Source organism: Rhinolophus sinicus, chromosome 2 (genome assembly GCF_057876585.1).
Source record: "Rhinolophus sinicus isolate RSI-liver-muscle chromosome 2, RSI-T2T, whole genome shotgun sequence".
NCBI lineage: Eukaryota > Metazoa > Chordata > Mammalia > Chiroptera > Rhinolophidae > Rhinolophus > Rhinolophus sinicus.
This window is the reverse complement of record NC_142502.1, coordinates 42,593,104-42,617,165: the sequence shown is the minus strand read 5'-3', so window position 1 is coordinate 42,617,165 and position 24,062 is coordinate 42,593,104. Positions and strand designations below refer to the sequence as shown.

Below are 24,062 nucleotides of genomic sequence, written 5' to 3'. Positions count from 1 at the left end.
CCCTGAGAATACGTACTTCTAACAAGTTCCAGCTGATGCTGATTTTGTTAGTTTAGGGATCATACTGGTTTTTAAGATAAGACCAAATGGGAAACGGCATCGAAGGAGCTAACCAACAAGGAACTGAAAATATAAATTTGCAATTTTAAAAGCCACATAATTTAAACCGAAATAAATTAAACTGACAGCTGTCATGCCAGGTGTCATGTGAGGTCTCTAGTCCCACTCCCCGCATAAGAATGCCCCCTCCCCGCATAGGAGCACCCCGCATATGGTGAGGCCAGAAAGGAACACCCACGGAGCCATAGATAAGGGAGTCATGCCGCTATATTCTCGCTGGTGGCTGGGTTGGAGACACAGGAAACAGGATCCACTCGATCTGCAACCTGCCGTCTGCTTCTCTGCCAACCAACCCCACTTGCTAGCTGCAATCCCCATGCTAACTGCAATCCGCGCTTGCTAGCTCAGCCACCATCTTCTTGCTAGCCCCCCATTTTCTGCTAGGGGAGCCACGGCAGTTATATTAGTGGCCAATGGCTCATTGGTTACAGCTGACGGCCAACTAGCCACAGCTGATGGCCATCCAATCACAGGTTATGGCCATTTACTACCCAAGTGAGCACCTTTCCACGTGAGGGCGAGAGCCTGGAAACTGCACTCCTGGCTCTGTCCCCACAACAGCCTACCCACTTATAAATAAAAATAAAGGTTTCACCATCACAACTATTACTGAAAAAACATCATCTTGTAGTCAATTAAAGAAATGTCACACATTTGAAAAATAAGGCCACTCTAAAACTTTTGGTTGCTAAATAAACTATATGATGTATTACAGATTTGTAAAATAACCTTAACAATGTATTTTAGAACTAACACGGAAGGCCATGGTAAGAGAAATCTCCTATATAATCCAGGCTGAATTAAAAACAGCTGTTTACATTTCTGAATAAACTTCGACATGCATGTGGTTTGGTTAAAACAAAACAAAACAAAACAAAAAAACACAACCCTCTAGTGAAGCAAAAAATACTTCAAGAAGTTTGGAGAAACAGGATTTGACCAGTGGTTTTTACATTCACAAATACGAAAGCACCAAATGAAAGAAGAAAACAAATAAATGAGCTTCATGTAATAGGCAGGATAAGCTATGGTATTCTTTCTCTTCCCCAAGAGTCTCTAATACAAATTTCAGAAGCCCAAGAAAAAGAGATTAAAATTGTACCTATTAAATCAAGACCAATCATAAAAGGGTAGTTCAAGAACCTGAAAAAGACTTAGTCAATTATGTTATTCCACCAATCTTTCTAATCAATAACAATGTGTGTTACTGTCAAGTAGGTTTTGAAGATTCAAACATCAAGGAAACTGCTCCATGCTTTGTGGATATTCAAAAATATTTACTCAACCAAAGAAAATAGCTGAGCAAAGAAAGTCCTGTAAGTACTCATTAAATTTTTGCTTATAGTCAGTAAAAGTGAATTCCAGCAGATGTTATAGCATATAAAATGACTCAAGTCTACATATAAGCTTCAAATTAATGATTCAGGAAAAAACATTAGTTCAGGTACAGGATTACTAGCCTCCTCGGTTAATCTCATATTTATTCGGACAAAATTCAGTCTTACCCTCAAGTCTCCTGTTCCAGGGAAGTATTCCCCATATTTATGGAATGATACAGTCATTACACGATCTGTGGTATAAAAAGCTTCTTCAACACCATCGCCATGATGGATATCAATATCAATATATAAGACTCTCTGATGATACCTGAAAAGAAAGCCGTAAATTAGGGCTTTAAAGGTTTTAAAATGGGAAGACCCACCATGGAATGAGAAAACCTATTTTTGAGCGCTTTCCTTCCAGAATGCTTAATCCCCTTTCTTATTTTATTCCCAACCTAAGAGACCATTCAACCATCTGAAGTTACAGTTTGAAACTTGGACCTTTTTTAAAAATAAAATCGTATCTGTTTACTGAGTTACATTTTTTTCTCATGCTAAAGAACGTTCTCAGCAACTGGCAATATAACAATAAAAAACATCCCCTAACATGGAATACAAATGATGTACTAAGTAAAAGAAGTTCAAATCACTTATTAAAGACTATGGTGGACTACAAAATAATTTCATCCTGTTTCATATAGGCCAAAATAGATATTTATATTAGCTGCAAGCTCAAATAATTAGTTATGTCAAGAGTTATGTCATTAAAAACACTGCCTCTCAACAACAGATCAGAAGTGACTTTACAAAATATTTAAGATGTAAAAGATTAAATGTCCTGAAAGGGACAACCACCAAGCACTTTTTGCAAACACAGCTGTTGGTTAAAGCCCTTGAGAAAAGAAAAGTTCTGCGATGGGAATCAGCTGTAGAACAGATAATGGTTATAAAAAATTAGGCAAATTTTGGAATCTTATTCATCTTTGTTAGCAGATGACTTGTTTCTAACATGTACTTCATTACTCTATGTAACGACCTTTTTTCAGGTCCTGGGCACAGAGCAATGGACACAGCATAACTACAAGGTCCCTACTCTCATGGTACTTACAATCTAGGAGGTGAAGAAGACAAACAAGTAAACAGAAAACAAGGCAGTAAAACAGACTAAGATAGTGACAAATGGGATGGGGAAAGAAGACATTACTTTAGCTTTAGTGATTAGAAAAAAACCTCTATTGAGGAAACAATACTGGAGCCAAGATCCAATGATGAGAAGTCCACCGTGTGAAGGTCTCAGGGTAGAGCCTTCTTGGCAGAGGGCATGACAAGTGCAAAAAACAACAAAGAAGAAACAATCTCAGCACGTTCATATTATTAATAGTTAAAAAAAAAAAAAAAAGTCCTCATTAGTACTCAGCATAGATGATACCAAAGAATTCTGCATCAGGTATAATAGCATTATGACTGTGTGTAACAATTTTCATATTGCATTGTGTGTATATGTATATGTGAAAGTACCATAAATGATGTCATGGGTTTCTTTAAAATATTTCAGCAAAGGAAAGAGAATTAAAAAAAGGATGAATCATGCAAATGTATAAAAATTCTTGAATTTGGAAGATGGGTAAATGGGAGGTTATGAACTACTCTCCAGTTTTTATTAAGTTTGAATGTTGTTGTTTTTTTGGTACAATTATATACCTCACAAAGTGATCTCCCCACTAAGTCTATTATCCATCAGATACTGTACAATTACAATATTACTGACTATATTCCCTACGCTGTACTTTAACATCCCTGATTTTTTTAGTTGACATTCAATATTATATTAGTTTCAGGTGTACAGCATAGTGGTTATACGTTTATACAATCTATGACGTGATTCCCCCCAATAAGTCTACTACCTACCTGACACTATGGTTTTTATAATATTAATGACTATATTCCCCATACTGTACTTTACACATCGCTGTGACTATTTTGTAACTACCAATTTGTACTTGTTAATCCCTTCACCTTTTGCATCCAGTCCAACACCCCTCCCATTTGGTAAACATCAGTTTGTTCTCTGTATCTATGAGTCTGTGTCTGTTTTGTTTGTTCATTTATATTTTTTCTTTACATTCCACATACAAGTGAGATTATATGGTACTTATCTTTCTCAGACTGACTTATTTCTTAATAAGGTCTATCCATGTTGTCGTAAATGGTTAAGATTTCACTTTTTATGGCAGAGTAATATTCCATTGTATATATGTACCACCTTTTCTTATCCAATCGACTATTGATGGGCACCTCAGCTGGATACCTATCTTGACTATTGTAAATAGCACTGCAGTGAATCTAGGGGTGGGTGTACCTTTTCAAATTAGCGTTTTGGATTTCTTCGGATAAATACCCTGAAATAGAATTGCTGGATCATAAGGTGTTTCTATTTTTAATTTTTTGAGGCCCATTCAAACTGTTTTCCAGTAGAGGCTGCATCAATTTGCAATCCCACCAACAGTGCACGAGGGTTTCCTTTTCTTCACATCCTTGCCAACACTTGTTTTTCGATTGATGATAGCCATTCTGACAGGTGTCAGGTGATATGTCATAGTGGTTTTAATTTGCATTTCTCTGATGATTAGTGATATTGAGCATCTTTTCATATGTCTATTGGCTATTTGTATGTCCTCGTTGGAGAAACGTCTATTCAGGTCCTTTGCCCATTTTCAAACCACTGTTTGCTGTTTTGGAGTTGAGTTGTATGAGTTTTTAAAATAAAATCTGGATACCGTTGTTTCCCTGAAAATGAGACCTAGCCGGACCGCCAGCTCTTAATGCGTCTTTTGGAGCAAAAATTAATATAAGACATGGTATTATATTATATTATACCTGGTTTTATATTGATTTTTGCTCCAAAAGATGCATTAGAGCTGATGGTCTGGCTAAGTCTTATTTTCGGGGCAACATGGTATTAAGCCATCAGATGTATCACTGGAGAGTATCTTCTCCCATTCAGTAGGATGTCTTTTCGATTTGTTTCCTTTGCTGTGCAAAATCTTTTTAGTTCAATGTAGTCCCATTTGTTTCTTTTTCTTTTGCTTCCCTTGTCTGAGGAGATATGCCAGAAAAAAATATTACCAAGAGTAATGTTGGAGAGTTTACTGCCTGTTTTCTTCTAGGAGTTTTATGGTTTTTAGTCTTACACTTAAGTCTTAAATCCATTTTGAGTTTATTCTTGTATATGGAATAAAAAGATGCAGTTTTCCCAGCATCATTTATTGAACACTCTCTTTACCCCATTTATATTTTTGCTTCCTTTGTCATAGATTAAATGACAATATAGGCATGGGTTTATTTCTGAGCTCTTTATTATGGATTTCTGTTTCACTGATCCATTTGTTGTTTTTGCCAATATCATGCTGTTTTGATTACTATGGACTTGTAGTATAGTTTTGTATCAGGCAGCCTTTTATCTCCAACTTTTTTCTCTTCTCAAGATTGCCATGGTCATTCAGGATCTTTTATGGCTCCATGTAACTTTTAGGATTATTTGTTCTAGTTCTGTGAAGAATGGCATTGATATTCTGATAAGGATTGCACTGACTCTATAGACCGCTTTGGGTAGTATGGACATTTTACTCTATTAATTCTTCCTATCCATAAGCATAGTATATGCTTCCATTTATTTGTATCTTCTTCAATTTCTCATTAATGTCTTAATGATTTTCAGAGTACAGGTCTTTTACTTTTTGGTTAAATTTATTCCTAGGTATTCTGTTTTTTTAAAGCAATCATAAATGAGATTGTTTTAATATCTCTTTCTGATAGTTCATTATTAGTGTATGAAAATGCAACCAATTTCTAAAGTGTCCTGCTACTTTACTAAATTCACTCATCAGTTCTGTTTTTTTGGTGGTATACTTGGCGTTCTCTCTATATAGTATCATGTCATCTGCAAAGAATGAGTTTTACTTCTTCCTTTCCAATTTGGATGCCTTCTGTTTTTTTTTTTTTTTTTTGGTCTGATTTCAGTATTAATGTTGAATAAAAGTGGTGCAAGTCGACATCCTTGATATTAAGAAGAATGCTTTTAGCTCTTCACCATTGAGTATGATGTTAGCTGTGGGTTTATCATATATGGCCTTTATTATGTTGAGATATGTTCCCTCTATTCCCATTTTGCTGTTTTTATCATAAATGGATACTGGATTTTGTTCAAATGCTTTTTCTCCACCTGATATATCTTTCATTTTGTTTGTGGTGTATCACATTAAATTGATTTTGATATTGAACCAACTTTGCATCCCAGAAATAATTCCTACTTTATCATGGTGTGCGATCTTTTCGATGTCTTGCTGAATTCAGTTTGCTAATATTTTGTCGAGGATTTCTGTATGTATGTTCATCAAGGATATATCGACCTACAATGTTCTTTTTTGTAATGTCTGTTTAGTTTTGGACTGAGGGTAATGATGGCCTCATAAAATGAGCTTGTGAACCTTTCAGCCCTGCTGAATTTTTTGGACTAGTTTGAGAATAGGTGTTAACTGTTCTTTGAATGTCTGGAAAAATTCACCTGTGAATCCATCTGGTCCAGGACTTTATTTGTTGGAAGTTTGTTGATTACCGATTTGATTTCATTACGTAGTAGTAATCGGTCAGTTTAGGTTTTGTTTCTTCTTGATTCAGCCTTGAAAGATTGTGTACTTCTAGGAATTTATCCATTTCCAGATAGTCCAATTTTTAGTGTAATTGCTCATATTTTCTTAAAATTTTTGTATTTCTGTGATGTCCGTGGTACCTCTTTTTTATTTTATTTGGGTCCTCTTTTTTCTTGATGAGTTTTCAATTTTATCTTTTCAGAGAACCAGTTTTGGTTTCATCGATTTTTTTTGTCTTTTTTTAATTCTCTATTTTGTTTATTTCCACTCTAATCTTTATTATTTCCTTCCTTCTACTCACTTTGGGCTTTGTTAGCTGTTCTTTTTGTAGTTCAAGTGTAAGGTTAAATTGTTGGAGATTTTTTCTCATTTCTTGAAGTAGCGTAGGCTTGTATTGCTATGACTTTCTCTCTTAGGACTACTTTCACTGTGTCCATAGATTTTTGGGTTGTGTTTTCATTTTCATTTTGTCTCAAGTTATCTTGATTTCTTCCTTGACCTGTTAATCCATCCATTGTTTAGTAGCATGTTATTTAGCCTCCATGTGTTTGTGTGGTTTTTAGATTATTTGTAATTGACTTCTACTTTCATACCATTATGGTCAGAGAGGACTCTTGGTATGATGTCAATTTTGAATTTATTGTGACTTGTTTTGTGGCCTTAATATGTGATCCATCTTGGAAAATGTTTCATGTGCACTTGAAAAGAATGTGTATTATGCTTCTTTGGTGTGGAATGTTCAAAAATACCAATTAAATACAACTGGTCTAGCGTATCATTTAAAGATGCTATTTCCATGTTGATTTTCTATCTGGAAGATCCATTGGTGCAATGGAGTGTTAAAATCCCCTACTATGATTGTATTATTGTTGATCTCTTTATGTTGGTCAATATTTGCTTTATATATTTAGGTGCTCCTATGTTGGGTGCATACTGTGTTTCCCTGAAAATAAGACCTAGCCAGACAATCAGCTCTAGAGTCTTTTGGAGCAAAAATTAATTTAAGACTGGGTCTTTTATTATAATAAAACAGGGTGTTATGTTAATTTTGTTCCAAAAGACACATTAGAGCTGAATGTTGGCTATATCTTATTTTCGGGGAAACATGGTAGATGTTTACTAGGTTATCTCCTCTTGTTGGACTGATTCCTTTATTACATAATGTCCTTGTCTGTTATTATAGCCTGCATTTTAAAGTCTATTTTGTCTACTATAAGTATTGCTACCCTAGCTTTTTTTGTTTCCATTTGCATGAAATATCGTTTTCCATTCCTATACTTTCAATCTGTGTCTTTTGATCTGACATGGGTCACTTGTAGACAGCACATGATGTGTCCTGCATTCAGCTACCCTATCTTTTGATTGGAGCATTTAATCCATTCACATTTAAAGAGGTTATTGATAGGTACATAGTTACTGCCATAATTACTACTCATTTTTGTCTGTACCACATCCCCCCCTTAAACAAGTCCCTTTAATGTTTCTTGTAATACTGGCTTGATGATACTGAATGGTTATAGCCACTTTTTTTTTTTTTTTTTTTTTTAAATCTGGGAAGCTCTTTATCTCTCCTTCCATTTTAAATGATAGCCTTGCTGGGTAGTCTTGGTTGTAGGTCCTTGCTTTTCATCACTTTGAATATTTCATGCCACTTCCTTCTGTCCTGCAGTTTCTGTTGAGAAATCAGCTGATAATCGTATAGGAGCTCCCTTGTAAGTAACTAGTTATCTTTCTCTTGCTGTGTTTAGGATTCTGTTTTAACCTTTGCCATTGTACTTAGATGTCTTGGTGTGGGCCTCTTTGGGTTCATCTTGTTTGGGACCCTCTGCACTTCCTGGGCTTGTATGTCTATTACTTTTGCCAGGTTAGGGAAGTTTTCAGTCATTATTTCTTCAAATAAGTTCTCAATTTCTTGTTCCCTCTCTTGTCCTTCTGGTACTCCTATAATGCAAATGGTGTTATGCTTTTTGTTGTTCCCGAGGTCCCTTAAACTATGTTTTTTTAAAATTCTTTTTTTCTTTTTGCTATTATGATTGGGTGTTTTCTGCTACCTTGGCTTCTAAATCGCTGATTCGATCCTATGCTTCACCTAATCTGTTGTGGATTCCATCTAATGTATTATTCATTTAACTTATTTTAGTCTTTATTTCTGACTGGTTCTTTTTTAAGGTTTCGATGTCTTTTATACTTACTATTTCTTTGTTGAACTTTTCACTAAGTTCCTTAAGCATTCTTATAACCAGGTTATTTTTTGTCATATTTTATTGGGCAATATTGGGGAGCAGTGTGATTTTTCTAGGATCCATCAGCTCCAAGTCAAGTCATTATTTTTAATCTAGTTGTGGAGGGCGATGCTCACTGGCCCATGTGGGACTTGAACTGGCAACCTTGGTGTTATGAACACTGTGTTCTAACCAACTGAGCCAACTGGCCTCCCCATAACCAGTGTTTTGAAGTCTGTCTATGGTAGGTTGGTTGCCTCAATTTCATTTAGGTCTTTCTCTGTAGTTTTCTCATGTTCTTTTATTTGGGACATGTTTTTTTCCAAATTTTGGCTGCCACTCTGTGTTCATTTCTATGTATTGGGTAGATCGTCTATATCTCTCACTCTTTGCCAGGTGGCATTATGTGGTAGATGTCCTGTGTGGTTCAGTAGTGCAGTCTCCCTGATCACCTGTGCGTGTTCCAGGAAGTGTCCCTCATGTGTGTTTTGTGTCCTCTCCTGTTAGTTCAGCCTTAATTGTTTTTGGCATGTCCGTGGGTGGGACTGACTCGCAGGCTGACTGGCTGCAAGAACTGGCTATGCCCACAGTGTATGTGCTGCTGTGGCGTCTGACCCCTCAGAGAAGGGATTCACCCCAGCGGCACTTTTGCCTCGTGAGACCAGCCTTTGGGTGTGCTGCTTGTGAGGCTAATTGAGTGGTGCTCTGTTTTGGTCTGAAGTCTGCTTCTGGGTGTGTTGTTTCTGGTGCCTCTTGGGAGGGCTCCTGTGCAGGCCAAGTTAAGCCATTGTCTATGATCAGCCCAGGGCTACCTGGTAGGAGTTACAAAGCTATACATTGTTGGATGCTGTCAGTGCTGGTTCTGGAGGCATATGGGGATACCCTCACTGTGATCCAAGGCAATTTGCCATCAGTATTGGGCCCAGGGTCCCCCCTAGACCTGTTGTCACCTGCCAGCCCCCCATAAAGCTCAGCCGCTGAAATAGTCTCCTCAAGTGTGCTGGGCTGGGCTGGCTGTCCTGATGCTGACAGTGCCCCTGGTGATGCCGCCAGAGTTGGATAGGATAGGATCTCTGGGAGTCATTGGGCTGGGGTGGGTAGTGTCCACAAACTTAATGCAAATTCAGCTGCTCCAGTGCCAAGCCTACGGCCACTATGCAAAATGTCCAGACAACACTGTGACCAACTGCTGCTCACCTTGGCCCATGGAGCCCGGAGAGGCACCCAAGAAAGGCTGCAGCGTGAACTGGGGCTGCCCACCTGTCACCAAAAGTTTTCCAGGTGGCAGCCTGGGCAGATATGGGGAATTTGCAGCTACCAGGAGGTCAGCACCACTGCATTCCTGCAGTTGCTAAGGAGAATTGAGATTCATACCTTTCAATCCTCCTTTAGGCCCAATGTAGATAGAAAAAAATATACTTACAAGCTCTGCGAAATCTCCTATGAGCTTAAAAACATAGTACATTTCTATATATTAATAACTAAAGATACCATATTGAAAATTGTTCCTTTAAAACATCTCTAGTAAATCTTCAATATTATAAAATAGGGCTTGACAATCTATGCTCCATAGACCCAAATGGTCAATGGCCTCATTTTGTACAACCTTTAAGAATAGTTTTTACATTTTCAAATGACTGAAAAAAATCAAAACAAGATTATTTCATGATACATAACATTGAAATGAAATTAAAATGTGAATGTCCATAAAGTGTTACTGAAATATAGTCATGCTCATTTGTTTATGGTTTCCTTTGGGCTTCAACTACAAATGCAGAGGTGAGTTGCTGAGATTGAAAGAGTACATGTGGCACTCATCAATTCACTGTTCCTTGGAACACTACAAATCGCAATAACCGTTATAACTCAAATGCATTTTAAGAATCACATGTATCACAAACCACGTCTTATTACCAGTGCATACCCATGTCAAAACAAGAAGAAAAGGAAAATAATCTTCAAATGTCACCCTTTAAAAATTTTAAAGCACAGTGAAGTGAGGATTGTTACTGAATTAGATAGCAGAGCACTGTGTTTATTTTACAAGGATACCATGACTGTTAAAAGAATATAAACTGACATTGCCAGACTAAGCATTCATAAGAATATTCTTAATTCACAGGAAAGCAACCTATATCCAGAAACCTTAGGATATAAAAAACAAAATGTCTCATCATAGCAGAATTTCTTCATAATAATAAAGCTGTGAGCAAGAAGTTTCTGAGTGGCTCATAAGCTGTTTAACAGTCAATTAAATCATGTTTAATTGTACCAATTGAACAAATGTGTACAGAAAAATTAAACTTGCTTAAGACTAGCATGTGGGCAAGAACTGTTGCTTAGAGATGAAGACACAGCAACTAACATCAATAGCAAATTAAAAACAAGACAAAGGATTTTAAGTGGTTTTTCTTGGCTCTTGATTAGTCAACGAACACAGGACAGTTATTTATTTGAGTCAATACCAGATTTTAAGTGACTGAAAAACCAGTCTAAAAATAGTATTCATGGAATAACTGCAGGTAAGAACATTTCAAAGGGGAGAAAGCACTAATTCAGAACAATCAAGTGGAATCTGCTAAGACCTGCTAGTTTGATGACGGCTAAAAAAAGATCTAACTTTGTAACTCTCCAAATTCACAAGTATTGTGAACTCTACAGACAGCTCTCTCAAGCTGCAGTCAAGGATAACTTTTAACTCTTTTAGCAACTTAAGAGATAATAATATCCATTTTTAGAGAATAGATAGCCTTATTTTACGTGGAAGCTGGGCAGCGGCCTACATTTAATTAAATAGGTAACCAAGTTTCCTTTAACCCAAGTTTCCAGTATTTGCTTTCAAAAGTTAAAATTTACAAAATGTTATTAGAACATTAACTTCCAGGCTCATGTCATTTTTCATTAGTCGAAACTGTAACTCAAATCTAAATTGCAAAACTATTACTACTATTTTTAAAAAGGCATTTAAATGCATTTTTCATTCTTAACAATCCAAAGGTTAGGCCAATTTCCTGTTGTCTCCACAATGGTTTGTAATGAAAGATTCACCATTAACTATTTTCAACGTACTGTTAACTTGATGTTTTTTAAAAAAGACACAGGTTTTATTGTTTTAATTAAAAAAATTTTTCATAGAAAAAATATCAATACAAGTTAACTTACTTTAGTAATTCAAGGATGGCAAGCACAATATCATTAACATAACAGAATCCTGATGCTTCTGATTTCTTAGCATGATGTAATCCTCCAGCCCAATTAACAGCCATATCAGTTTGTTGTCGGTTTAACTTCACAGCTCCAGCTAAGAAACAGGATGGGATAGACTTTAAAAATGTTTAAAATTAAAAAAGTTAGTGTAACTAGACAAAAAGCCTTTTAGGAAAAAGTATGCCATAAAAGACAAGGATCATTTTCTAGGACTCTAACAGCAGTTTCTCTTTAAATATTTTTTCTATAGCTGTGATCTGATTAAATGAGAGTACGGTTGCTAGAAGAGAGGGAGGAAAAAGAAAGTGAAAACACAATGGAAGAAGAAACTAAAAGTCATAAATGTTGGCGTCAAAGACAATTGTACTCTACTATAAACATACTAACTACTATTTATTATCAAAATCCACCAGCATTAACATTTTTGCTTTAAAGGAATAACCTCTAAAAGGCCCATACCAAGTTTAAATCAACTTTTAAGTCTGATTGAATCAGGACACTTACCAACTGAGCCACCAGTTGAGAGCTGACAAAACTCAAAGAGTCCATCAAACACTGGACAATCTTCTCCAACATTAACTATGAAAGATGAATTTCATTAATTTCAACATATTCTGTGAATTAATAACAGCTTTTTCTTACAAAAAACACTTCCTATGATAACTTTTTGTTTGGTATAACCATAAAACATACAAATCATAGAAGTAATCTAAAGTTTACAATTTAAAAATATGATTTATCATTTTATCCAGGGTAATTAAAGAATGTGAAACACCACCACCAAATCTTACCAGGATTACTTGTGCACTATCTCTGCTCTATTAATAAGAAATCAATAACTATAAAAATAAAGAATATTTACCTTTATTACATTAAAACATGGACTTAAATTTCTAGGCATTTCTCAAATATATGACAATAAATTAATCAAGATTTTAAAAAAGTATAAATAAGTTAATTTGCTTTATGACTTACTTTTTAAAAAACGCCTTAAGTACACAGAACATCCATAACCTTGAAATGTATTTTAGTGAGTACTAAAAAGATACAGTAGCTGGCTGCCTATGCCCATGGTTAACCTTGATCTTGAAACACGGTAAGAATTAACTAGATTCATGACAGCCATATAGAAGGGGTACTTAAGGTACAAGGAAACAAAACATAGATACATGACACATCGCAACATATCTAGTTCCTTAGTACTGAGAGAATGAAAGGGACTTAGATGTATACACGTAACTCATTCTTAGTGTCTCCCCACCCCCAAAATTATAACCTGTTCAATAAGGGTCATTATTTTATAATAGCTTCATACACCCTTAATTTATTAGTACTACAATGAATAAGTTTTAGTTTCTCAGATATGTTCATAATCTTATAGAACTAAGTATTATGTAAATTTTAAATCAATCTTTTAATTAGTTTGCCCTAGATCTACCCATGACTCCTTAATCTAAGCCTGACTTGAATGTCCATTAAAAACAGATTTTATTATAGCATTTTATTGAATAGAATGAAATAACATATGGTAGCAATGTATATGGAATTCTATGAATATGAAACTTCTAGCAACTACACTTAATTTAGTATTATTGAAACTGTTCTTTTTAAAAAAATCACCACTGAAGTTCATCAATAAAAACACTGATGAGAATGAAATTCAATATCAAACTTTAAAAGACAGTTCCAATTATTTTAGGATGATATTGTCTATTCCACCTTCAAGCGAACTAATTTGTAATAAGATAAGGGAGAACATTATGTAGAAAAAAATGAAAAGCTTCATTAATATTACAATAAAGGGAAGCAGCAGAGTACATGTATTACAGTCCAGATTAACTAAAGCATACAAATAGCGGACAAGGGGTATATACACCAGGCCAAAGACAATTAACGTATAATCATTTTTTTTTAAAGCCGGGGAGTGAGGTCTCCCTACTAATATCCATCATTCCAAAGTTAACTTGGGATCAAAATAAAGAACAGGGGAACATCCAAACAGCTCGTTGGCAGTTTGGCAGACCAAGCCTTCAGTAGGTTGTTTTTTGAAAGTATTATAGCTGTATTTGTACATTGTCTTTTCAAGTCAATAAATAATTAAAACTATTTTATTTTAGATCAGAAAAAATACCTAGATTTGGATAACTCTAATTATAAGCTTCCAAAAATACTTATTTATACTTATCAATACTAATTATACACATAATATACATTTAACATAGAAACGTACATCTCTGCATCTGCTTACTATACTCAGACATGTTATCTGGTCTTATTGAACGTAAAAATTTGATGTACTCATCACTGTGGTATTTTGTCATTTCTTCAGCAGTGGCTTTATGGGGCCTCTGTGAAGAAAAATAAATGTCAGAATTGTGGAATTACAACTGGTTATATCAGAGTTATCAAACACAAAGTAAACAATTTCCCCTAAGAGTCCTCTCAAAAGAAGTAGGTCTTCCAGAACAAGAAACAAAAATTACAACACTAATCCAAATGTATACGTGTGTTTTAGTAAATAATCGTCAATTCCAAAGCTAATTTATACTCTTTAAAAAGCATTAGACAAGTCTAACACCAAATATGAATTAATCACTCCTTTTATTTTTGTGGAAATACAAATCAAATACATGTTCATAAACTTGACTTTCTCTTTTTCTATCACAAACCTGCTCTATATTCACTGATTTCAATGACATCCCAGAATGAGACTCATTCTCCATTTTAAGTCTTCGTTCATAGTCTCTTTTCCTTTGCCTATCCTAATCATCCTTGTTTGAAGAGCTCCATTTCGTTTGACACTTCTTCCAAAAGGTTTTCTGCTTAAAAATCCTATCCAACTCCGCCTCTTCTCTGAATGTCTGTATCTAAAGAAAATCACTTACATATATACCCCAAGACCGTTAACTGCTTCAAGTCTCTCTTTTCTCTCCAAATAGGTAAGAATTGTTGTGTCTTGTATCTGTTTATATGTACTCCCATCTTAATCTACAAAAGCATTTAAGGCAGTTGTATCTTTCATTGTTTTGTATTGTTTGCCCACCAACACAGTGTTCCATATGCCTATAAATATTTGTAGGATTAACTTTCGTAATAGTCCCAAATCAACTCTTTGTAAGCATAGACACATCAATAATTATTGTAACAAAAATATTTAGTATGCTAAATAGAGTTGTTCTCTAGAAATATGAAAACCTGGAGTAGGGTAAACTTTAAAAGAGTTGAAAGAAGAGAGAAAAAAGAGGCTACAGCTCCCACACTTTGGTTTCTTTGCAGAAAACAAAAACAGTAGTTTGTTTTCTTCCAGATATTTTCATCTGCTAAATGCCCTCCACCAAGGGGAATAATAAATCAAGTTTCAAAGTAGTACTTAAAAAAAAAAAAAAAGTGTGCTGAGTATTTACCAAAAGGTATACTCACGTATATTTCCATTTTTCTATATAAGCCATAATTTAGCAGCAAGTTATGGGTCATGCGGATTCTATGAGGTTTCATGGGATGGCCCTGTCCATAATAATAATTTCCAATGTCACCTAAAATAGAAAAGATACAAACTGAACAATACAGACAATACAGAGAATCTGCATGAACTATCTAAATTTATGAATGTTCACCATTAAGGGATTTACAATCTAAATATGATTTATTTAAAATCTTAAATGACTAGATTTTGCTACTTTCAAACTATTAGAAAACCAAGACACATTTATACACACTTTTACATGCTGATGACGCCATTAATACATTATGTTTATTTATTAAGGCAAGAAAGTTTTTTGATTTACAGCTTACCAAAATTTCTTATTTAGGATCAGCCCAAATGAAACACTTTACTCACTCACAAACATAGTTTTTGTTCCTTAAAATGATACCTGCTTTTAGCATTTGTTGGCTAATTCAGATGCTTAAAATAAATTCTCTGAGTTTCACTTGTATGATTTTTAAATTTTACAGCAAATATTGCTTCTTGGACGATTCACTGGCATCCCAGAAATCCTTTATAGTTGGTATTATGGGGGTTAAAACTTTCTATGTCCATATGACTCTATAAGGGAAATTTTGGTAACTGAAATTTGGACCCTAAATAGGTTTTGCTCTGATGACATAGTCATGACATTTTTTGAGGAAGTAAGGATATTTTGTCTCATTCTTCACCACTGAAATTGTAAATCCTAACTTAGCTTTTCATAACATCTTCTACCCCAATGTCTTAAAACTTATGCATAAGATCTTAAGATTAACACCAAAATCACATATTTTCATCTACAAATTTCAATAGAATCAGTATTTTCAGGTAAAGCGCCAATGTTTCTGTAATAAAATGTTAAGGAAGTCTCTTAAATACATCTATTTTTATAATGTGACAGGCACTTTTTACAATAGCTTTTATTAAATTAGAAATTACTTTTATTACTAGCTAATTCTAACTTTAATTAAGCAATTCCAAAATTTTGTTAGGACAGCCAACCTGATTTTAATGGCTTGAAGTCATTCATTTCAACATGGGTTTATGTAATAAAAGTTAGGAATAAAAAATGCCATGTTACTCACCTTCAGGGTCAAAACATTTTTCAAAATTCTGCATAAATACTACCTTTTTTGTTTAGTGTAAACTGAGAACTCAAAAACTTGTTTTTCTTTTCCATGTATTTTATAATAGTATGTTCACCTGTTCCTAATACTGTTTCTAATAATATAACTACTTGATCTTGTTGGTATCACACCTCTAATGTACTTAACCCCTCCTTTTCAACACAAGCTCTCTGAAACAATTAATATATAAAGTCATTAAGGAAAGCCACCTTTCTTAAGGCAGGTGCTAACAATTGCAAAACTAAGAAAATATAGACATATAGCAAAGCAGAGCTATGGGGATATGTGACATTCCTCTTCATTTATCACAATTCAGAGGCTATATAAATGCAGGAAACAAACTACTTTCCAAGGAAGGATCTGCTATAAAGCTCTGCCCTACATGGTGGCAGTACATACAGTTCCTTGAAAGCAGCCTGGTCTCAATGAATTTTTAGATATGGAAAGCTTCCCCATTAGAGTTACAAAGCAACATTACCCAGTTCCCACTCCATTTCCAAGTTAATGTAAGGAAGGTATTTCTAAGTTATTATTACTACCAAAGGTAAATAAAGAAACTCTACTTTTCACATAACTTCCATCTGCCTCTCCAAGAATTACCAAGACAAAATGTCTGGGCAGCATTCTATTATCAAACCTTACTGTTTCTCCAGCAAAGATGTGTGAATGTTCACAATAAATGGAATAAAGATCATGAATATTAATTCAGGTTAAGTTTTTGATTCCAAATGAGTTACAATTTTTTTTCTCCCTCAATTTTCAGATCATTTTGGATTTCAGGAGTGTGAATGTACCTTTACCTCTAAAGATAAGCTGACTAAAACACGGTTAGGGAAAAAATAAAGAAAGCTATTGTATTATTTTTGTCTTCCACAGACTAGTCCACTAGCAGCAGCTTTAACAAACTGGCCACTCTTCTCCTTGAAACACTGAGTTTTGACTTCCACAGTGCCACTTTCCTGAATTCTACTCCTACCCATAGTCACTCCGATAACCTTTAAACATCAGGATTTCTCAAGTTCATTCATTCATTTAACAAATCAAGAGCCTACCATGGGCCAGGCACTGTTCTGGGCACTTCAGTAAGTCAGAACAGTACTGACCTAAATGCTCTTCTCTCAGGAATGAGTCACTTAGTGCTCAATCCAGAAAACTTCATTGTGCACCATCCTTCATTGTGCACCACCATTACCCAGTTTCCAGTCCATTTCCAATCCACCAAGTTTCATTGGTTTTACTTCCAAAACCTCCATTAAATATGTCCATGTCTATCACCCGCAACCATTACATTTTATGTGGACAACGTGCATTTAATTCTTGCTCTCAGTCTTACATTCTATCACTCTACCATCCTTTCTCCACTTGCAAGAGTTCTACGTAAAATCCTTCAATGGCTTTCCGAATCTCTTCCCAGTCTTGTGTAGTCTGGCCCTTTACTACCTAGTCCGGCACCCCACCCCACCCCAGTTCCCCCCTGTCCTCCTCTTGGCTTCCTTTGGTTAAGTACCCCAGGTTCTTTCTAACTACCTGGCCGTTGTGGTCTGCAACATCTCATATAGGAAAACTTTTATGGTTGGCTCATTCTCTTCCTTCAGGCCTTACCTTGTCTGATTACCTAACAAAGGTATCCTCTCTTACTATTTAATATAGTTTTTTATTTCCTTCTTAAGACTAAAATAGTCTTTTATCTACCTGACACATAATAGAGACATTAAACCTATTTGATATTTCTGAACCCAAAACTGGCATAATGAAAAAGTATAAGCCGACTGCTATTGAAATATAGAGGTATAAGACTTTTTAACCAGTACAAACATCATTATACTTCAACTTTTATATCTGGCCTCATCCATGTTTCAGTATTGTTATAATTGCTACCTCCTCCCATTTCCAACTGCTGCCTTTAAGGATCTGTCATTAAGAGCATTTAAAGTTTTTGTTAAGGGAAAGAAGTAATTGCTATAAATACTTTTTTTGGTAGCAGTGAAAAATAGATCCCACTCTTATGTCACCAGGGTGGGGGTAGGGGGCATCTTTAGGTACCAGGTGTTGACCTCTCCTTGGATATTAAAACTAGTCAATGTGGAAAAGCATACGGGGTGGACTAAGGAAAGCACAGGGATATCAATCTATTTTCATTGTAAAATAGACAAAATGTCTATAATCCTACCTGTCTGTAATTCAGTGATTGTAAGAATTAGAAAGAATGTTAAATGAAAATGCTCTCTCTATAAAGATATAAGGTATTAATCATTTATTCATCAATAATTCAAAAACCTTTTAACCTTTTAAAATTTAGATGGTGGAGGTACAGACATAAGCAAAACAAACTATCTGACCTCATGAAGCTTATAGTCTAGTGGGAGGAAACACAAAAGTTAGGTGGTACAAGTGATAGGGAGAAAAGCAGTAATGGGGATTAAGGTAATAGTGGAACAGCCTCTCTGATAAGATGAAATTTGAAGGAAGTGAGAGGTAAAGAATACCTGGGGGAAGAGGACCCACATATTTAAAGAATTTGTTTTTTAATTGGGGAATATTGGGGAACAGTGTGTTTCTCCAGGGCCCATCAGCTCCAAGTCATTGTCCTTCAATCTAGTCATGGAGGGCGCAGCTCAGCTCCAAGTCCAGTCGCTGTTTTCAATCTTAGTTGCAGGGGGCGCAGCCCACCATCCCATGCAGGAATTGAACTGGCAACCTTGTTACGAGCTGGCGCTATCACCAACTCAAGTCCTATTTTAAGAGTTATGTTCTATGTTTAAATAATTATGTATAATTAAGACCATTGGTATTTATGAACTGCTGCTGTAATTCATTCAGTACTCTAATTTGCCCCCCAAAAAATGATTACCTATTTTATGGATAATATTTATACTACTGTTTCCCTGAAAATAAGACCTCGCCGGATGGACAATCAGCTCTAATGAGTCTTTTGGAGCAAAAATTAATATAAGACCTGGTATTATATTATATTACAGACCCAGTCTTATAGTAAAATAAGACTGGGTCTTATATTAATTTTTGCTCCAAGACGAATTAGACCTGATTGTCCGGCTAAGTCTTATTTTTGGCCAAACACGGTACAGCTAAGAACCCAAACAGTTGTATTAAAGGGTATCTAGCAAAAGAAACTGGCACCAATAATGAAAAGTCTAAGAAATAAATGTCTAAGAAAATTTGTCACTAGTTGACTGCCAAGTAGAATTCTTATAATCTGCCAGAGAAAACTAGGAATATACTGGAAGGTATGAACTTTTATATTCTGTCTCTGTATACTGTTGAGTGCTTTTCTCTGAACCACTTGTCTCCAAGCACCCTATCAGAGGAATAAAAAATTTAGCAGAGAGCAATATGTATATAATTATATAAATTATGTATACAGTTGGCCCTTGAATAATGTAGAGGTTAGGGACACCCACCCCTGTGCAACTGAAAATCCACATATAACTTAACTATATAGTTCTCCCTCAGTATCTGCAGGCTATTGGTTCCAAGACATTCTCCCCCTACCCCACTTCCCGCAGATACAACCTCCAGGTGCTCAAGTTCCTTATATAAAATGGCATAGAACAATACATACAGTGTAGGTCCTTCGCATCTGTAATTGGTTGAGTCCACAGATGCAAAACCGAAGATATGGAGTGTTGACTATATATTTATTGAAAAAAAAATCTGTGTATAAGTTGATCTATGTATTTCAAACCCACGTTGTTCAATGGTCAACTGTAAACACAGCCCTATTATATTGAATACAGGCACTATATGTAATTGGCTTCAAGTTCAAGTCAAAACAAAGAATAGTTATCATTTCTAGATAAAGAATTAAAAACATGAGAATTGTAATCATGGCCAAACATAGCCTGGTTTGCTAATTACATTTAAGCACAGAAATCATATCATTTTAAAGCCAGAAGGGATCTCAGTGACTAACTAGCTACATCATCTTACAGATTAATAATGTTGCAATATATACAACAAGATGACCAAGTTTTAGAAGTATGTTTTTGGAAACTTGGGAGGCATGAATCAATAGCTATAGTAAGAGAAATAAGAACTTCTCTTACTTTTCAAAGGTTTAAGGATACCTCATTCATCAATGCCTGGAGGTTCACTTGGAACTAGCATTCTAGTGATCTAAAGGGTGCAATACTGAAGACTGTCAAGTGTACAGAAAAAAAACATGTGTCTTTAGAAGTCACTTTCACTTGCGATACATTTTCTATGTGTCAACTAAAGTGTACCTAATGCTCCTTCCATTAAGCCTAAAGGTAGTATTCCTATGATTATAGAATTTACTACTCCACTCCTTTTTATTTTTCTTCCTTCTATTTCCTTTACCAACAAATTGAAACTAGTTAATTTAGGCTAGCAAACTATTTGGGCCCTATTACTACTGACACTATGCACTCCCAACCTAATTCATGTTATATACCTTCGAGTCACAGAATTCTCTGATGCAGAAGCTGCTTTACTTGCATCCTCTTTTTTCACAATTAAAAAAAGAAAGATACCACTACTGCTACCTTTATACATAAGTTGACAAAATAGTTGTTTTGGTAATAAAAATGTAAACTTTCGGAATTAAATGTGCAGAGCTTAGCATACTATCACATACTAATTAGCATGATACCTATTCAATTTAATAATCTCTGCAAAATATTTTATTAGTCCTCCCAACAACCCAGATATTCCAAATATAAGCAACTACAAGTTCCATTCTACAAGACTAAAGACAGTAAACCTAATCATAAATTTGCAAACATTCAGTTATACACCTGTTGTTGGCCATCAGGTAAAGCAGTTGAATGGTCTACAATAAAGTATTAAGTCACAATCACCAGGCTTGAATTATTTCCACTCTACCTATCAATCCTGCATCCTGCCCTTGGGACCAGTGCTTGCTCCCATTCCCTCAACAAAGGCTCATCATAAATGTGTCCAGAAACCAGCAGCTGTACACTTAACTGCTACTTAAGTGTACCTCCTGGTTCTATAGTTCAAGTTTGGTGACAAGAAGTTACAAACAGCTTACTTCATCAGAGCCTATCACAGTCAACAGCAACTAACAGCTTCAGGAAGAGTCTTAGCACTACCCCAACCTTTTTATAACTTTCTCCTTTACCCCAAGTTCCAACAAGAACCAATCTTTAAATCTTTGAAACAAGTTTTAAAAATTAACTTACACACCTGGTTATTTACTTTCCAATTTGATCAAGGAATTCAAAGGCCAGTGTTTTACCAGTGACCCAAAATATGCATGAAGTATTAAAGAACGAACTATGAGAAACTTTAATAGTTAATGTTAAAATGTAATCCCATTTTCCACTCCTCCAAGATGGCGTAATTTCAAACCAATCTGTATTACACATAACTAGGGTCCTCTCAAAAAATATTTTTAAAACATGGCCATTACTATTTTGTACTAGCTTCCAAAAAATCAGATAATTTGGATTTCTTCTGTTAAGATTTCACATTTTTCCATAAGTGACACAGGTGGTTATTTTATTAAAAAAACAGGCATTAAAAGATTCATCCTTGCTAACTGAACTGATACAGTATGGCCGTTTTTAAATTAAAGTCAAATTTATTCTGACTTAGTCCTCTAAGGTCTTTCCACCTCTCTAAGATGTTGTGATTTATAATACACCTAATGTAGGAAACAGCTTCCAAAGTTTGTATTGCTTCAGACAAATTAGACAGGACTTTCAGGTCGTTAAGCCTAGCTTTGTTAAATTTTAGAATTCCTTCTCTGGAGAGTAACCTACGAAGAACTATTTTACCATGTTAATGTCTTTTTGAAATCTGTAAAACAGGTGACTACTCGATTTAGTCTCATTTAGGCTGGCTCAGGAAACAGGATTCAGAGATTTAATGTTACTGTTCCAACTCCAAATTAGAAACACCCCTAAAATTAAAATGACTTTTATTACTTACTATATGTACCGTGAGCTCAAGCTTACCTGATTATTTAGTACTTCTGCACTATTCAAAGTTTTCCTACACCAGGACTGCCACCACCCAGAAACAGTTTTCACAAGCAAGATGCCAATGCTCTCCTAAACCTCCAAACCAGGGTGGTATTTCCTGATCGAACAAAGAGTAACAAAGAAGTGGGTGGTAACCACCTCTCAGAGGCAAGCCAAGACCCATCGAGTCTGATCAACAAAACAAGCAGAAACAGCTCCACCTTTCCCTACCAACGTCATATTTCCCGCGTAGACTGCCTCAAACTCGAAAACCCTAATTTTTATTGAGGAAGTGAAGCCTTTTCATTTGAATGCTGAGAAAGTGGCGCTCAAAGAACCCGGCGAACAAAGGAGAGGGATGGAGCCCATGCAAAACACCAGTGGGTGTCCTCAGCCGGACGTGGGCCACCACCCTCAGTAACTACTTTGCAGCACTGACCCGGGTCGAGGGGTCCGGGGTGACGCTGGAGGCGGAGAAAGCACAAGGCACTAGGACTAGCAGACTCGGGGGGGTTGCGGGAGGTAGAAACCAGCGCCGATGGGGAGGGGGGGGAAGCACAGGGGACTGAAGAGGCGGAGCTCTCGCGGCCGCCGGGCTTTGTGTGGCTCCTGGGCCGGGGTAGATATTTCGACCTGGGGGGAGGGGTCGGGTGCAGGAGGCCGAAGCAGGGCACCCCCTAATGTCCTCTCCCGAGAGTGGCGGGAGTGAGAGACGCCAGGGAGGGCGGTCCCCTTCGCTATCACCGCGAAGCCGGGGTAGGCCGACGCAGAGGCGGCGGACTGCACCGCTGAAGAGGGCAGCAGGGGGTAAAAGTGGGGCGTCCACCTGGCTACCGCCGCAGAGTCCCCGGGGGCCGCTAGCGGCGGAGGGGCTCCCACTAACAGCGTCGGGTCGGCAACGGGTTAAGATGCGGCAAAACATCGGTCCCTCCTCCTTCCCACCCCTCAGCACTGGCGCCCACTCGCGACGGCGGCCTGAGAGCCCGGCGTGGCTCCAGGCCTGGCGCCCCAGCCCTGCCCGCCCACCCTCCCGCCGGCCCGGCCTCTCACCATCGTAGTAGTAGCAGACTTTCTTCTTGCCGCCTCCCTGACTGTACGCCATGGGCTCCCCGGCCACCGCCGCCTCCGGGCTCCGGCTCCTCCTGCTGCTGCCGCCGCGACTCGGCGGGGAGAAAAAAAGGACTGGGGCGAAGGTGGGGGCTGGCAGTCCCGCGGGGAAGGGCAGGCCGGAGGGAGGAGACAAGGGGGCGCCACGAGGGCTCGGTACCGCCCGGCCGAAGGGCCGAGAGCGCGGAGCAGGGGGTGGCAGCGGCGCCAACTCGCGACACTGGGGAGGGGGAGGGGTAAGTCAAACCACCTCCGGACGCCGAGGGGAGGTGGGACGTGTCCACTGTGTCCTCCGCGGCGGGGAGGAAGGGGCAAAGCTAGGGAAAGAACGCTCTTCAGTCTTTGGATAAAAGTCCTTCTGTTGGTGAGCAACTTTCAGAGGGTGGGGGAAAATATGGTCGTAAAGTGAGAAACAAGGGAAGGGGTTCGCTCAAGTAGATAAAAGGAACTTGGAGTGGGTGAACGCTCCCTCCTTCACATCGTCGCACAGTGGTTGCGCCTATCCTGAGCCTGCGCAGTCGGCGCCTCCCCAACCGAAGCCTTGGCCGCCCAGACCCCTTTCGAGTTGTCTCTTGCCGCTCCCATCCTCCACTGTCGCGAAGCTCCCGCCCTTACCGACCACGTGCCGCAAGCCGGGCGGGGAGAGACCACTTTGGTACCCTTCCGGAGCCCACGACCCTGCCGGTCTGTCCCCCGCGGCCCTCTGTACTGGGTCACCTCGGTTTTCTCTTTGTTCATTTATTATTATTATTTTTTGTACCAATAATTGCACTGAGGTTCTGACCTGTTAAGGAAACCTACGTATCACAGACTTCCAGGAGTATAGTGTACTTCCTGGGTTTGAATGAGCATTTATGGAACTCGCTTATGTGTTAG

The 24,062-nt window shown here is 37.3% G+C and overlaps 1 protein-coding gene across 2 annotated transcripts in view; it reads right to left on the bottom strand.

The window, feature by feature from the left end:
- The window catches only part of HDAC2 (histone deacetylase 2), a 34,500-nt gene extending 11,074 nt beyond the window's left edge, over positions 1-23,426 (bottom strand). Inside the window, exons 1-6 of one of the 2 annotated variants that reach the window (XM_019742905.3) lie at positions 23,130-23,426; positions 14,941-15,053; positions 13,751-13,868; positions 12,025-12,099; positions 11,476-11,614; positions 1,626-1,767 (exon numbers count right to left, since the gene is read on the bottom strand). In XM_019742905.3, coding sequence (XP_019598464.1) covers positions 1,626-1,767; positions 11,476-11,614; positions 12,025-12,099; positions 13,751-13,868; positions 14,941-15,053; positions 23,130-23,181 — 639 coding nt within the window. In that variant the 5' untranslated portion in view covers positions 23,182-23,426. The remainder of the gene's footprint in view (positions 1-1,625; positions 1,768-11,475; positions 11,615-12,024; positions 12,100-13,750; positions 13,869-14,940; positions 15,054-23,129) is intronic. The other variant, XM_088795504.1, reaches the window with a different exon arrangement.
- Between the last annotated feature and the right edge of the window lie 636 nt (positions 23,427-24,062).